The sequence below is a fragment of the Acomys minous genome (assembly GCF_964271855.1).
Source record: "Acomys minous genome assembly, chromosome: 10".
Lineage (NCBI taxonomy): Eukaryota > Metazoa > Chordata > Mammalia > Rodentia > Muridae > Acomys > Acomys minous.
In genome coordinates, this window is record NC_140491.1 from 47,472,893 (window position 1) to 47,484,523 (window position 11,631).

The following is an 11,631-nucleotide window of genomic DNA, read 5'->3' on the forward strand; positions in this document are numbered from 1 at the left end:
CTCCAGCTGGTCAGAACAGGGGGGCGGGTGGTGCCATGAGCTTGTTTTATTGGTATGACCTTGGTTTCCTTATCTGCCCCTCCCCAAAGGCTGGCTTCAGAGCCCCCGTGGCCTTGATGTCTCACACTGGGGAGGGGGGCCCAACCAGGGGCATCTATCCGATGGCTGTGTGTCTGCCGGCACAGGCTCGGGAAATGTTGCCTTAGTTCCAACTGGGCCAGGGTGTTAGGACGTCAGTCTCAGAAATCCCCAAAGTTCACTGTGTAAGTCTCCACAGTTGTGAATGGAAACGTGGGGCCCGTGGCCATCTCCTCCTCTTCCTCCTCCACTTCTATTTCTTCCATCTCCTCCTCCTCCAGTTCAGTTCCATACTCTGTTGCAAACTCTGTCACTATTTCCGTATAGGTCTCAGTCTCTGATTCCTCCCAGCCTGCGGTGGTTGTGGGTAAAATTTCCCCGGGCCTCCTGGTGATGCCCGGTGTAGGAGAAGTAGGAGGAGTAGAGGCAGGCCCCGTGGGGCTCGCGGCAGGGTCTGTGGTAGAATTGAGGCGCCGCCGCCGCATCTGTTCCCTCATCCGGAGCCGGTACTGAAGGCGGCGCTGCTGCAAGCGCCGCTGCTGTGGGGTCATGGGCCGTGAGGGGTCAATGCGGAAGATGGGCCGGTTCCCGTTCATAGCCAGGATCTCCCGAATGCGCTTCCAGTTGGAGCGAGCCAGGATGAAGTTGCACTGGGTGGCCCCAATATCGTAGTCCACGTTGCAGGTCTTGGCGCTTGAGGTGTAGCCCTCTGCGTGCGCCGTCACACGGTACTCCCCCGGGTTCAGGATGCGCCAGTAGTCACCTCCGCTTGCTGTACAGGGAAGACAGGCCTGACTCTCCCAGAGCTCCCCCAGCCCTGCCCGCTCGGGCTCCCCCAGGCCCAGTCCTCCCAAGTCCTGGGCAGGCCCAACGTGTCAGGCAGGTCCCAGGAGGCCAGAGACTTGCTACACAAACCAGGCTGGCCTTGCGGCTTGAGTCTTCCTACTACTTTGTGCCAACAAGGTGAGCCCCACCTGGGAAGGCAAGTAAAGCTAAACACACACAAGAGCCAGGTGTCATGACACGAGCTCTGTAATCTCAGGACTCAAGGCAGGGCTGTGAACTCAAGGCTAGCCTGGGCTACACAGCAAAGTTCTGAGCCAGCCACAGGTACATGGTGAAACCCTTAAAAAAAAAAAAACAAAAAGTACAAGCTGGGCACGGTGGCGCACGCCTGTAATCCCAGCACTCGGGAGGCAGAGGCCGTTGGATCGCTGTGATTTCGAGGCCAGCCTGGTCTACAGGGCAAGTCCAGGATAGCCAAGGCTACACAGAGAAACTCTGTCTTGAAAAAAACAAAAAAAAAAAAAAAAAAAAGGAAGAAAAACCAAACCAAAAAAAAAAAAAAAGAAAGAACAAAGTGCGTGCTGTACCTGTCTTCACACCGTGGTTGATGCCACTCACGGAGATGGTGGCATTGGCGATGGGAATGCCCTCTTCGTCTGTCACCACGCCCTTAATGCCACGGTGCACCTACGAAGGAGATGCAGCGGGGGCCCACATGGAGATCCCATGCACACGCCCCTCCCAGCTGCCCCCGCCTCCGTGTGGCCCAGGTTGTCCCACCTGCTCCATGAAGGTAAGCAACGCCTCCTTGTTGTTCTCCCACTCCCGGGGCAGCTCACTCTCGTGGGGGAACTTGTCACAGCCCAGGTAGATAGAGAGCTCCAGGCAGTTAGTGTGCAGGTAGCTAAAGTCATTGATAGCTGGGCAGACAAGAACAGACCTGTTGTCACCTCCCCATGCCTTTTGTTTTTGCTTGGGTTTTTGTTTTGTTTTGTTTTTGTTTTTCAAGACAGGGTTTCTCTGTCCTGGACTCACTTTGTAGACCAGGCTGGCCTCGAACTCACAGGGATCCACCTGCCTGCCTCTGCCTCCCAAGTGCTGGGATTAAAGGCGTGCGCCACCAGGCCGGGCTTCTCCCCATCCCTTCCACGTGCCTTTCCCAAACTCTTCCCAGGCAGACTCACTCCCAGACCGAGGATTCCACTTGGCTCCGTTGACAATGCCTATGCCACTGGTGTAGTCCTGGGCCTGGCACCCTCCTCGGTAGGGCTCGGTCATGGTGAGATGCGCAGAGGCAAACGAGATGGCCAGCCAGCGGAAAATGGCATGATCAGGAGTCTCCTGGGCCTCGGACGCCTCGTCGTCGTCATCTTCTCCACGGGCAGCTGCCATTGCTTCGGCCAGCAGCTGCTCCTGGCTGGGTGTCCGCGCCATGTCATAGGGGTAAGACACAAGCCGCTCGCCGCCATTCAGATTTGCACCCAGCACAAAGGGGGTCTTCTCCATCCAGGCAATGATGGCCCGGACTTCTGTGGATACCTAGGGGTGGGTGGTGCGAGAAGCCATTTCCCCTTCCGTCTGTGCAGCGCCCCACCCTAATGCTGTGAGCCCCACATCCCCATGTCCCTCTGATTCTTTCTCTTGCCCTCCAGGGTTTCTTTTCTTTCTTTCTTTCTTTCTTTCTTTCTTTTTTTTTTTTTTTTTTAAGTTTTTCAAGATAGGGCTTTTCTGTGTAGCCTTGACTGTCCTGGACTCACTTTGTAGACCAGGCTGGCCTCGAACTCACAACGATCCCCCTGCCTCTGCCTCCCGAGTGCTGGGATTAAAGGCGTGCGCCACCACGCCCTGCTACCCTCCAGGGTTTCTGTACCAACGCCTCAACTCCTTGTCAGCAACCCCCCTCCCCCACTCCACCCCACCCATCCCCACCAACTCTCAGCACGCCAGGACCTGCTCCTTACCGTGGCTTCTGGGGACAGGTAGCGTTCAGGGATTGGCAGGTTATTGTTCGGGACCCTGTAGGGGACCCATTTCTTCTCCTCGGCTGCCCAGAGCACAGAGTTGAGATCCGGGAAGTCCTCAAAGATGTCAAAGCCCTCCTCAGACCACAGCCCCAGGGCCCAGTTCCCAAACTCTGAGCCCTGCAAAGAAGACCGTAGGTGACTGATTGGGTGGGAAGTCCGGGAGCCCGTGCTTCCAGTCTCCGCCCACCCCTCGCCAGCCCTCGCCCACTCCTCGCCAGACTCCGCCCACCCTCGCTAGCCCCCGCCCACCCCTCGCCAGCTCCCACAACCCACCATCTGCGCTGCCACCTCATAGCCGTCGGGATTCAGCGAAGGCACCAGGTGGATGCGCGTGTCCTGCACCAGGTTGCGCACTCTAGGGTTCCCGTCACGGTACTCGTGGCACAGGTACTGCATGAGCAGTAACAGGAGCTCTCGGCCTAGCACCTCATTGCCGTGGATCCCGGCCGTGTAACGGAACTCGGGCTCCCCTACAATGACAGGAACCACAGCAGGCGCTTAGCATGGCAAGGTCCGGGGGCAACTGAGGCTTACGACTGCTCAGCAAGGCAAGCCTGGATCCCCTGGGGTCTCCAGGTCAGGCAGAGGACGGCAGGGCGCTGCGTATCCACCGTAAGGGCCCAGCCCGAGCAAAGCAATTGGCAAAACAGTGTCTTCAGGCCTCACCCAGCTCGTGCTCCCCAGGGTTGTCTGAGATCTCCATGGCATAGATCTTGAGGCCCCGGGAACTCTTGCCCAGGCTGTAGGTGCGGGTAATTGTAGGGCACTCCTCATTCACGACCTTCATCAGCTGGCAGGGAGGAGACAGGGTGTCACTCACCAGCATCCTCCTGCTCCCCTGACGCAGTCTATGGGAAGAGGCAGGTAACTCCAGCCCCTCTCAGATGCCCCCACACCCCCGTCCCCGTCCCCCCACCCCCTGCCACAGGCACTAGTTCGCAACATTCCTCGAAGGGAGACTAGCCTCTGCAATAGCAGGGACTAGGCGGAGTATAGGCTCTCCTGTACCCCAGCCTGTGACTCAGGTTCCTAACCTGGCGCATGTCCTTGTAGCTGTGGTGCCGGAAGTCCAGGCTATCGGTGGTCACCACCTCGTTCTGTGCATAGTAGCTGTGGACAGCTGCAAGAAGAGCAGGTATACAGAGCCCGAATCAGCTGCCCACATCCAAATCCCACGTAGCTCCCGGAAGCCACGGCCAGCCCCTCTTCACTCACGGGTCATGGGGCAGCCTAGCACCTCCAGGCGCATGCAGAGGCTACCGTTCCAGGTGAGCGGATAGATGCGGATGAAACGGGCCACAACCGGTTCAGGGAGTTCACTCAACACAGGTGTGTCCTTGTCCACGTTCCCATAGAAGGTCTAGAGAGAAGCAGGCCTCTGTGCAGTTCCCTGCCTCACCCAGGAGCGCCCCCCCCCAATCCCCCCTCCCCCTCCCCCCAACCCCTCTCCCTCCCAACCCCCCCCCCCCCCATCCAGGCACTAAGCAGAGAAGCTTTCCAGCACCTACCATCTCCTCATAGCCATTGGTGTACATCACCCAGGTCTGGCTGTCGTTGCTGAAGCCCACGAAGAAGGTGGTCACAAAGTCGTCACTGTGAAGCAGACATAGTCAAGGCCAAGCTGGCTCTCACCCAGGGCTCTAAGGCCCTGAGACCAACTTCTGGGCCACAGCAGGGCTGTGGAGCATGGGCTGGGCCTCTGGAGACAGCTTCTGTGCCTGTTTGGCCATGGCCAATGGCTGTTGCAAAGCTTGTCTGTCCACCTGAATATACGGACTGACTAGCCATGCTGGGGACTCGCCCCCACACTCATTGATTTTTCTGACCTTCCCAGTTCTGGTCAGGGGCTGTCTGGGATGTCTCAAACAGGACTCAGAGCTGTGCTGGAGGCCCTGCCCACTGCCTAGGAGCCCATCCACGTACTGGATGCTGGAGTCTCGGCCCTGGGTAATGACGCCTGTGAACCGTGTCGTCCTTCTGGTGTCCACCTCGATCCACTGGGTCTGTGACTCGTCCTCAGCACACCACGCCCCATCGTAGTAGTCATCTTCGTTGGTACCGGCCTGTGAGAGGGGAGGCTGAGCATGGGCAGGGGAGCCCTGGCCCACTGCTGGATGGACAGTCCACTCACCCACCTGCATGTTGAGCCGGCCCCGCTGAGCTCCCAGGCCATGGCGCAGCATGGAGGAGGCGCGGATCTGGTTGTCCTCAATGCGGTGTGATTCCATCCCAATAGGTGGGCACTCTGCCAGATGCACACCCTGGGCTAGCGGCTCACAAGCTCAACCTCCCTCCATGGATCCAAGAGCCAACTAGAGCCCATGCCCCTGACATGTGAGTGCCAGTCAGAGGCCTCTAAAGATTGCAGATTGCACCCGTCTCAAGTCAGATCAGGCCAGGAGCCAATTTAATCCAAGCCTGCTTCCCTCCCGCCCGCCCCCCCACCCCCCAGCCCCCGGCATTAGCTGCCATCTGAGGAATGAGCTAAACCATTAGCTCATTAGCACCAGCCCAACACTTATGATAAAAATCCAGGTCCCCAGGGACTTCACCCAGATTAGGCCGCTTGCACACTGGCTTCAAAATGAAACCTATAAAGACAGCTAGAGACCTCCCTCCATTGTCACCCCATCCCACCCCCCCTCCCCACTGTTGGATACCCAGAAGCTCCACCCCCACCTCCCCAAGCAGGCCAGCCCCAGATCAGAGCACAGGTGCAACCTCTCTTCAGCTCATGGGGCTCCCCACCCCCTCCCCCCCATCCCCTGTGTGCTGCAACAATCTATGGTAGGATGGGCGGTCAAAGCTGCACCAGGAAATCTGGTCCTGTGTGTGCGTGGTCCTGAGTGGGTCCTGACCCTCCATCTCTAGCCCCACTCACTGATTTTCTCCACCGGAGCCCACTCTTCCTCCAGTTCCTTCGAGGGCCCTGCTAACAGCAAAGGGAGGGGCTGAAGCCAAGGGCCTTCAGCATCAAAAGGCCAAATGCCGCCCCATGGGGACTGCACAGATGCACCTTTGTGATCCTTGTTTCTCTCCGCAGCCCACTTGTCCTCAGTGTCTTCCTTGGGGCTACTGCCCTCCTTTTTGGGTTTCTCTGGGCCGTGTAAAATAAGAGAGGCTAGTCAGCTTGGCCCTGGGCCTGGAGTAGGAGAGGCCTTGCTGAGCTGGGGATACATGGGGAGGGGTGTCTGGTTGAGCTAGGCGTACATAAGGGTCAGGCTGGCCTGAAAGCAAGCAGGAGGGGTCAGGCTGAGCTGCGGGTATGTGATGGGGCTAGGGCTGTGCTGGAGAGACACGAGGGTCAGGCTGACTTGAGAACATGTGGGGAGGGTCCCCGGCCAAGCCTGGAGCATGCAGATAAGGATCAGGCTGAGCTGAGGGACAAGGGATTCAGGCTGAGCTAGGGGCACATCTGGCAGACACATGTGGCCTCCAGAGGTAGCCTGCTATGTCATGCCTGGCCTCACTCACTCAGCTCCTCTTTTTCTTCGTCCACCTCTTGTCCAACATCGGGCTTCTGTGGTGGAGGGTGGGGAAAGTAATAGTCCACTGTAGAAGAGAAAGCCTGACTTAGTTGGCCCTAATCCTGTACTGGCCTGGGCTCCTGACCTCACAGAAGGCCGTAAGGCAGGCATTGGCAATAGGGGAGAGAGGCGAGAAGGTTGGGGACAGGCTAAGACTGAAGTCACAAGCCTGGTACAAGGTCTACCTATGGAAAGGCAGAATTAAAGATGGGCAGAGAATGGTGCCGGGACCAGACATATGGCAGGGTGGCAGCTAGCATCTGCAGCCATGACGGGGCCGACCTTGAGATCTGGGCTGAGGCCAAGGGTCTAAAGCATTAACAGTAAGGAAATGCACACCCCTAGAGCCCAGAAAGGAGGAGATTTAAGAGATCCACTGGGATCTGGGAAAGGAGTGTGCCAAGGTCAACAGCCAAACTCCTTGGAGAAGGCGGGTGCAGTGAGCAGGCAGGGAGCCTGCTAGAGCCCAGGGTAGGGAGGGCTGAGCCCACACAGGGTAACAGGCTTGAGAAAAAGAGACCCACACACACCCCTAGCCGGGAACAAGAACAAAGTCAGGAGCCAGCAACATGGTTGGGGAAGGCCCAGCACCCTGACTACATGCGTGGCCCCAGACGTCCATTTGCCTGCCTCCCTTGGACTTTGGGGTACAATACACTCACAATCGTCATAGTTGGGGATCACATAGCCGTCCTCATAGTCAGGGGGCACCAGGGGCGTCAGAGGTGGATCTGTGGGGGTAAGGCGGAAGTGAGCCAGGGCCTCTCCCTTGGCCCTGAGGCCCCTTCTACTGCCTCCTTGCCTACCAATTTCCTTCCTTTCTTCTGGTTCTTCGGCCTTCTCCTTGGGGCGCTCTGGCCAGAGCCTCTTCCTGCTGGTTGTCGGTCTGGGCTGTTTCTGGCGCCGGATGTATTCAACTAAGGGGGGGAGGCAGATTCTGAGCAGACAAGCTGGATGGACCCTAGGCCAGAGTCTAGTCCACACCTGAGTGGGGGGGGGGGGGTCTGCTTACAGTCTTCGTAATCCTCCCGCTCTATCTGGTCGTTGTAGTCCAGTGTGGGCGCCTCGGTCTCCTCCTCTGGCTCTGAGGGGACGATAACAACAGCCTACCAACAACCTACCAAGGTCCAGTCCAGAGGGGTCCCCCCACCCCCGTATAATAGCGCTGAGTGACTGGTCACCCTGAGACCAAGAAGATGACAGCTGCTCACCTGGCTGGGGCTCCCTGGCCTCCACCTGGGTCTCTTCTCCTTGGCCTTGCCACGTGTCTGGGAAGGTTCTTCCTATGACAGAGAAGTCCCAGGAGCAGATGAATGGGGGTACCTACCCAGATCACTTTGAAAGCTTAAGACCACAATGCATCGGGGCCTTTGTGGGCACTGTAGATACCTTCCTAAGGCCGCACAGCTCGCTTCCGGGATGCACAGGAAGCTAGCTAGCTTCCACCTCACCCACACACGTCCACCTCCGAAGCCCCTGCTGCCCCCTGACTAAGAAGATGGCTACTTGATCCCCAACTTTGACAACAGTTAGTATCTAGTGTCCCAAAGTCCACGGGATTCAGTATAGTGCTGGAATACTCTGAGGCTGCCTTCTGGGAGAGGGCTTGCCACAAAGCTGACACCATCAGAGAAGAGCAGGGGGGAATCAGGGGACAGTTCTCACCTATAAGCTCCTTGCCAGAGTGGCAGCATTAAGAGAGCTCACTGATAAAACAGCCAAGTGTATGTGACCAGGACTCAAAGCTTCCTTGTCTTAAGAGTCCTAAGAATCGAGGCTGGAGAGTTGGCTCAGTGGTTAAGAGCACCGGCTGGTCTTCCAAAGGTCCCAGGTTCAATTCCCAGCACCCATATGGCAGCTCACAACTGTCTGTAACTCCAAGATCTGACACCCTCACACCAATACACAAAAATTTAAAAATTAAATAAAAATATTTAAAAAAAGAGTCCTAAGAATCTCATTTATCCATGTCCTCAAAGAGGTCAGAGCCCCCAGGGACCCATCCTGCTACAAACCTCTCTCCTCTGGTAGCTCCTTGGGGCTGGCATTGGAGGGTGGGGGGAATGTCCCCTGCAGTGTTTCTAAGGAGGCCACAGTTGAGAGCCTCTTTCCTGCCGTGGGCCTCTTGGTGGCCTTGGGTGGCTTCTCTTTGGGCTTCTTGGTGGCCTTGGGTGGCTTCTCTTTGGGCTTCTTGGTGGCCTTGGGTGGCTTCTCTTTTGGCTTCTTGGTGGCCTTGGGTGGCTTCTCCTTGGGCTTCTTGGTGGGCCTGGTGGACCCCTCCAGGTGCTGTTTTGTAGCCTTGGGGCCTTTGTCTTTAAGGCCTTTGTCTTTCTTTCCTTTCTTCCCTTTATCTTTGTTCTTTTCTGCAGGGGCTATTAAGGATGAAGATGCAGGATCAAACAAGCAGAGCCCAATCCAGGTGCCCATGTGGTCCCTCAGGATGCCCACAGCCTGGGTGTGGGGACATCTGTCAGTCCCTGCTCTGGTATAGATCAGGAAACTGAGGTTTGCCAGTTGCTCAAGTGGTAGAAAGAGACTCGTGTCCAGGCTTCCTGTCTGCGCATCCAAAGGGGTCAGCCTCAACTCTCAGCTGCTCTGAAGACTAAGTACCGGGCCTGATTTCTAGGGAGACATCTCCATCTGCCAAAACCTCCATGGGGGTCCCTCACCCCCCATCTTTTCACATGTCTGCCCAGTTCAGGAGCACAGTTCTTTCTGTGCCAAGCGTGGAAGGCACAGGGAGGCACGCAAAGGAACAAGGCTACCAAAGCACATGGCCAGGCAAGTTAAAGGACATAGTTCAGACTTCCTAGAGCCTCCTTGCAGGGACAAGAAAAGGCTCAAAGAGACACTCAAGTCAGGCTGTGGGCTGTAATTCAGTGCTAGAGCAGTTGGTGACCTGGTATGTGCAACGCCCTGGGTTCGGATCCCTGGCACTGCACCAAGGGAGGCAGGCAGGCAGGCAAGCGCTCAGTAGGTCTTGGAAGCCCCAAAAGGACATCTGGGGTAGGTTGAAAGCCAGACCCAACAGGAGGCCCTGGGGACCACATCAAGGGCAGAGGGACAGGCAGGGAGGGAGCTCCTGGCTGTTGGTTCATCTCAGAGAAGTCTGGTAGCAAGGGCCACCCTCCCAGCACCCAGGAGCTGCACACGCCGTGGAGAACTTAATGGTGGATGGGCACCGCAACGGCAGTTGGCTGAAATGCAGGGAACATTACAGAACAAACCAGCAAGCCTTGGTTGCTGGAGGTAAAGCATGTAGGGAGGTTAAGGGCTAGGAGAAAGCAGGACAGATCTTCAGCAGTGGAGGGCGGGTGGGGGGGGGGGGAGGTTGCAGACCTCAGGAATGATTAACAGTGCCTTACAGTCTCCTGGGAGGGAGATCACAAGATCCTTTGCCATTCTCCAGAGGGCCGTGAAAAACAACTAAGATTTACTGACAGCTGATTACATAAGCGGCTCTGTGCTACATGCCTCGGTGATGCTATCACCTTGTTTAGCTCTGACCATCTCACACTGCCCACTTCTACCTGGAAGGCTGGCGAATAGAGGTCTTCCCCATCCCCCCCTCCCCTGCTTGTGTGTTTCTATGGGAAGGGAGGAGGCGGACTGCTCAGGCTTGAAGCTTGCCATTAACAGGCTAGGGCCAGTTAGAAGGAGAAGGAGGTGAAACACAGTCTCCCTCCCACCCAAACCTACAACCTCTTGAGACCTGGGGATGAACAACTCGGACGACTGCATCCTCAGAACGGCAAAAGCCCTGTGCTACGCTGTGCTGGATGGACATTCCTCCAGGTCTCCAAACTCCTGGCTAGAACTGCGGCCCAGCACTGTGCTGCCTTGTATTGCACTGGGCAGCATGGGAAATGGCTAGACCCTTCAGAACCCTGTATGTTCACTTGAGCCCATGGCCGCCCAAACCACCAGGTTCTCACCTTCTGCATCTGCCCGCTGCTTGCCCCCTGCCTTGGATTTGTGGGCACCCTGGGTGGGCTCGGGAAGTGGCTGGGCTTCCACGTCGTCTTCCCAGGACGGGGACTGGGTCTCCAGCTCCGAAAGGAAGCCTTCGAGGAACTCCTCGATCTCATCGTCAGTCAGCACCGTCTGTGGGCTCCCTCCGGGGCACAGCGCTAGCAGTGCCAGGAGGCCGCAGAACAGGGGTGCGGTGCGCACCGCAGCCATGGCTCTGGCCACGCGCAGGAGCCTGGGTGGGCTTGAGCAGGGACTTGGGTGGCAGGGGCGGCTCCCCGCGTTGGGGGGGGGGGCGGGAAAGGGCGCGGGGGACCCTGAAGAGCAACGTGGGTGTCGAGGGTATCCAGAAAGGGGTGAGAGAGGAAGATTCGGGAAGGATAAGGAATTCCAAGAGTGCCTCTGGAGGGCCCAACTCCAGGGCGCTGACGGCGGCAACTGGGCGCTCCTACCCCGCGTGGCTAGCTCTCGCGCGCGGACCGCCCTCCGGAGTGCTTGCGACGGCCTGGCCGGGGCGGGGGCTTCGTGTTTCCGGAGGGAGAGGAGGAGGAGTCGGCCTTGGACCCGGGGCTGCGGGGGAGGGAGGCGGAGCAGCACTGAGCCCCAACTAATAGCAGCGTCCGTCCGCGCCCAGCAAAGAGGGTCTGGGTGCAGGACGCCTAGTAGGAAGGAAGGCCTGGGAGGAGAGTGTGCGAAGTTATGGGGAAGGTGGTGTGTGTGGGTGTGGGTGGGTGGATGGGTGTGGGTGGGTGGGTGGGTGGGGTGGGGATCTAAGCAGACCTATGCTCTACCCGTTGTGCCCTCTGCTCTGAGCTTGCTCGGAACTTGCTAGAAGATGGAGGGAAGATAAAAGAAACTTAATGCCCTGAGGGTACTGGCAACCCACTCCCTCCCACTCTCTGGATGTTGGTTCTTCGAAGTGTCACTCGCTGTGTGCAGGTACAAGTGTCACCTCCATGCAGTTACCACCAACGTCCCAGGTCTTTGGAGCCAACCGGTGTCCACAGTAGAAAAGACAGACTTGTGAGGATTCACTTTTTCGAGGGAGACTGTGAGAAACTGAGCTCAGCAACCCAGCTGCTATCCTGAGATAGGAACTCCACTTCAGAGGCGAGCCCTCCCGGCCCGTTATGGAAAAATGACCATTACTTCCATTTCTCTAACCAGAATCCGTTAAAATAACAAGTCGTTTACAATAGCTTTGGCTACCATTCAGGCCCAGAGGGTACGGAGAGCATGCCAGGAGG

At 57.4% G+C, this 11,631-nt stretch overlaps 1 protein-coding gene across 5 annotated transcripts; it reads right to left on the reverse strand.

The window, feature by feature from the left end:
* Positions 1-31: 31 nt before the first annotated feature.
* Positions 32-10,909, reverse strand: AEBP1 (AE binding protein 1). 5 transcript variants are annotated; one of them, XM_084798686.1, is made up of 21 exons: positions 10,351-10,905; positions 8,431-8,787; positions 7,627-7,698; positions 7,428-7,499; positions 7,222-7,332; positions 7,078-7,146; positions 6,363-6,440; positions 5,905-5,985; positions 5,770-5,820; positions 5,024-5,133; positions 4,812-4,951; positions 4,397-4,481; positions 4,104-4,248; positions 3,923-4,008; positions 3,555-3,678; positions 3,162-3,358; positions 2,826-3,005; positions 2,049-2,403; positions 1,645-1,784; positions 1,452-1,551; positions 32-850 (listed from the first exon to the last, which is right to left on the reverse strand). In XM_084798686.1, exons 1-21 carry the CDS (start codon positions 10,595-10,597, stop codon positions 240-242), a joined length of 3,411 nt encoding a protein of 1,136 aa, XP_084654812.1. In that variant the 5' UTR covers positions 10,598-10,905; the 3' UTR covers positions 32-239. The 5 variants fall into 5 exon arrangements, with proteins under 5 accessions (XP_084654812.1, XP_084654813.1, XP_084654811.1 ...); XM_084798687.1 differs by having other exon boundaries at positions 5,770-5,817; positions 10,351-10,904; XM_084798685.1 differs by having other exon boundaries at positions 5,770-5,817; positions 7,078-7,332.
* Positions 10,910-11,631: the final 722 nt, after the last annotated feature.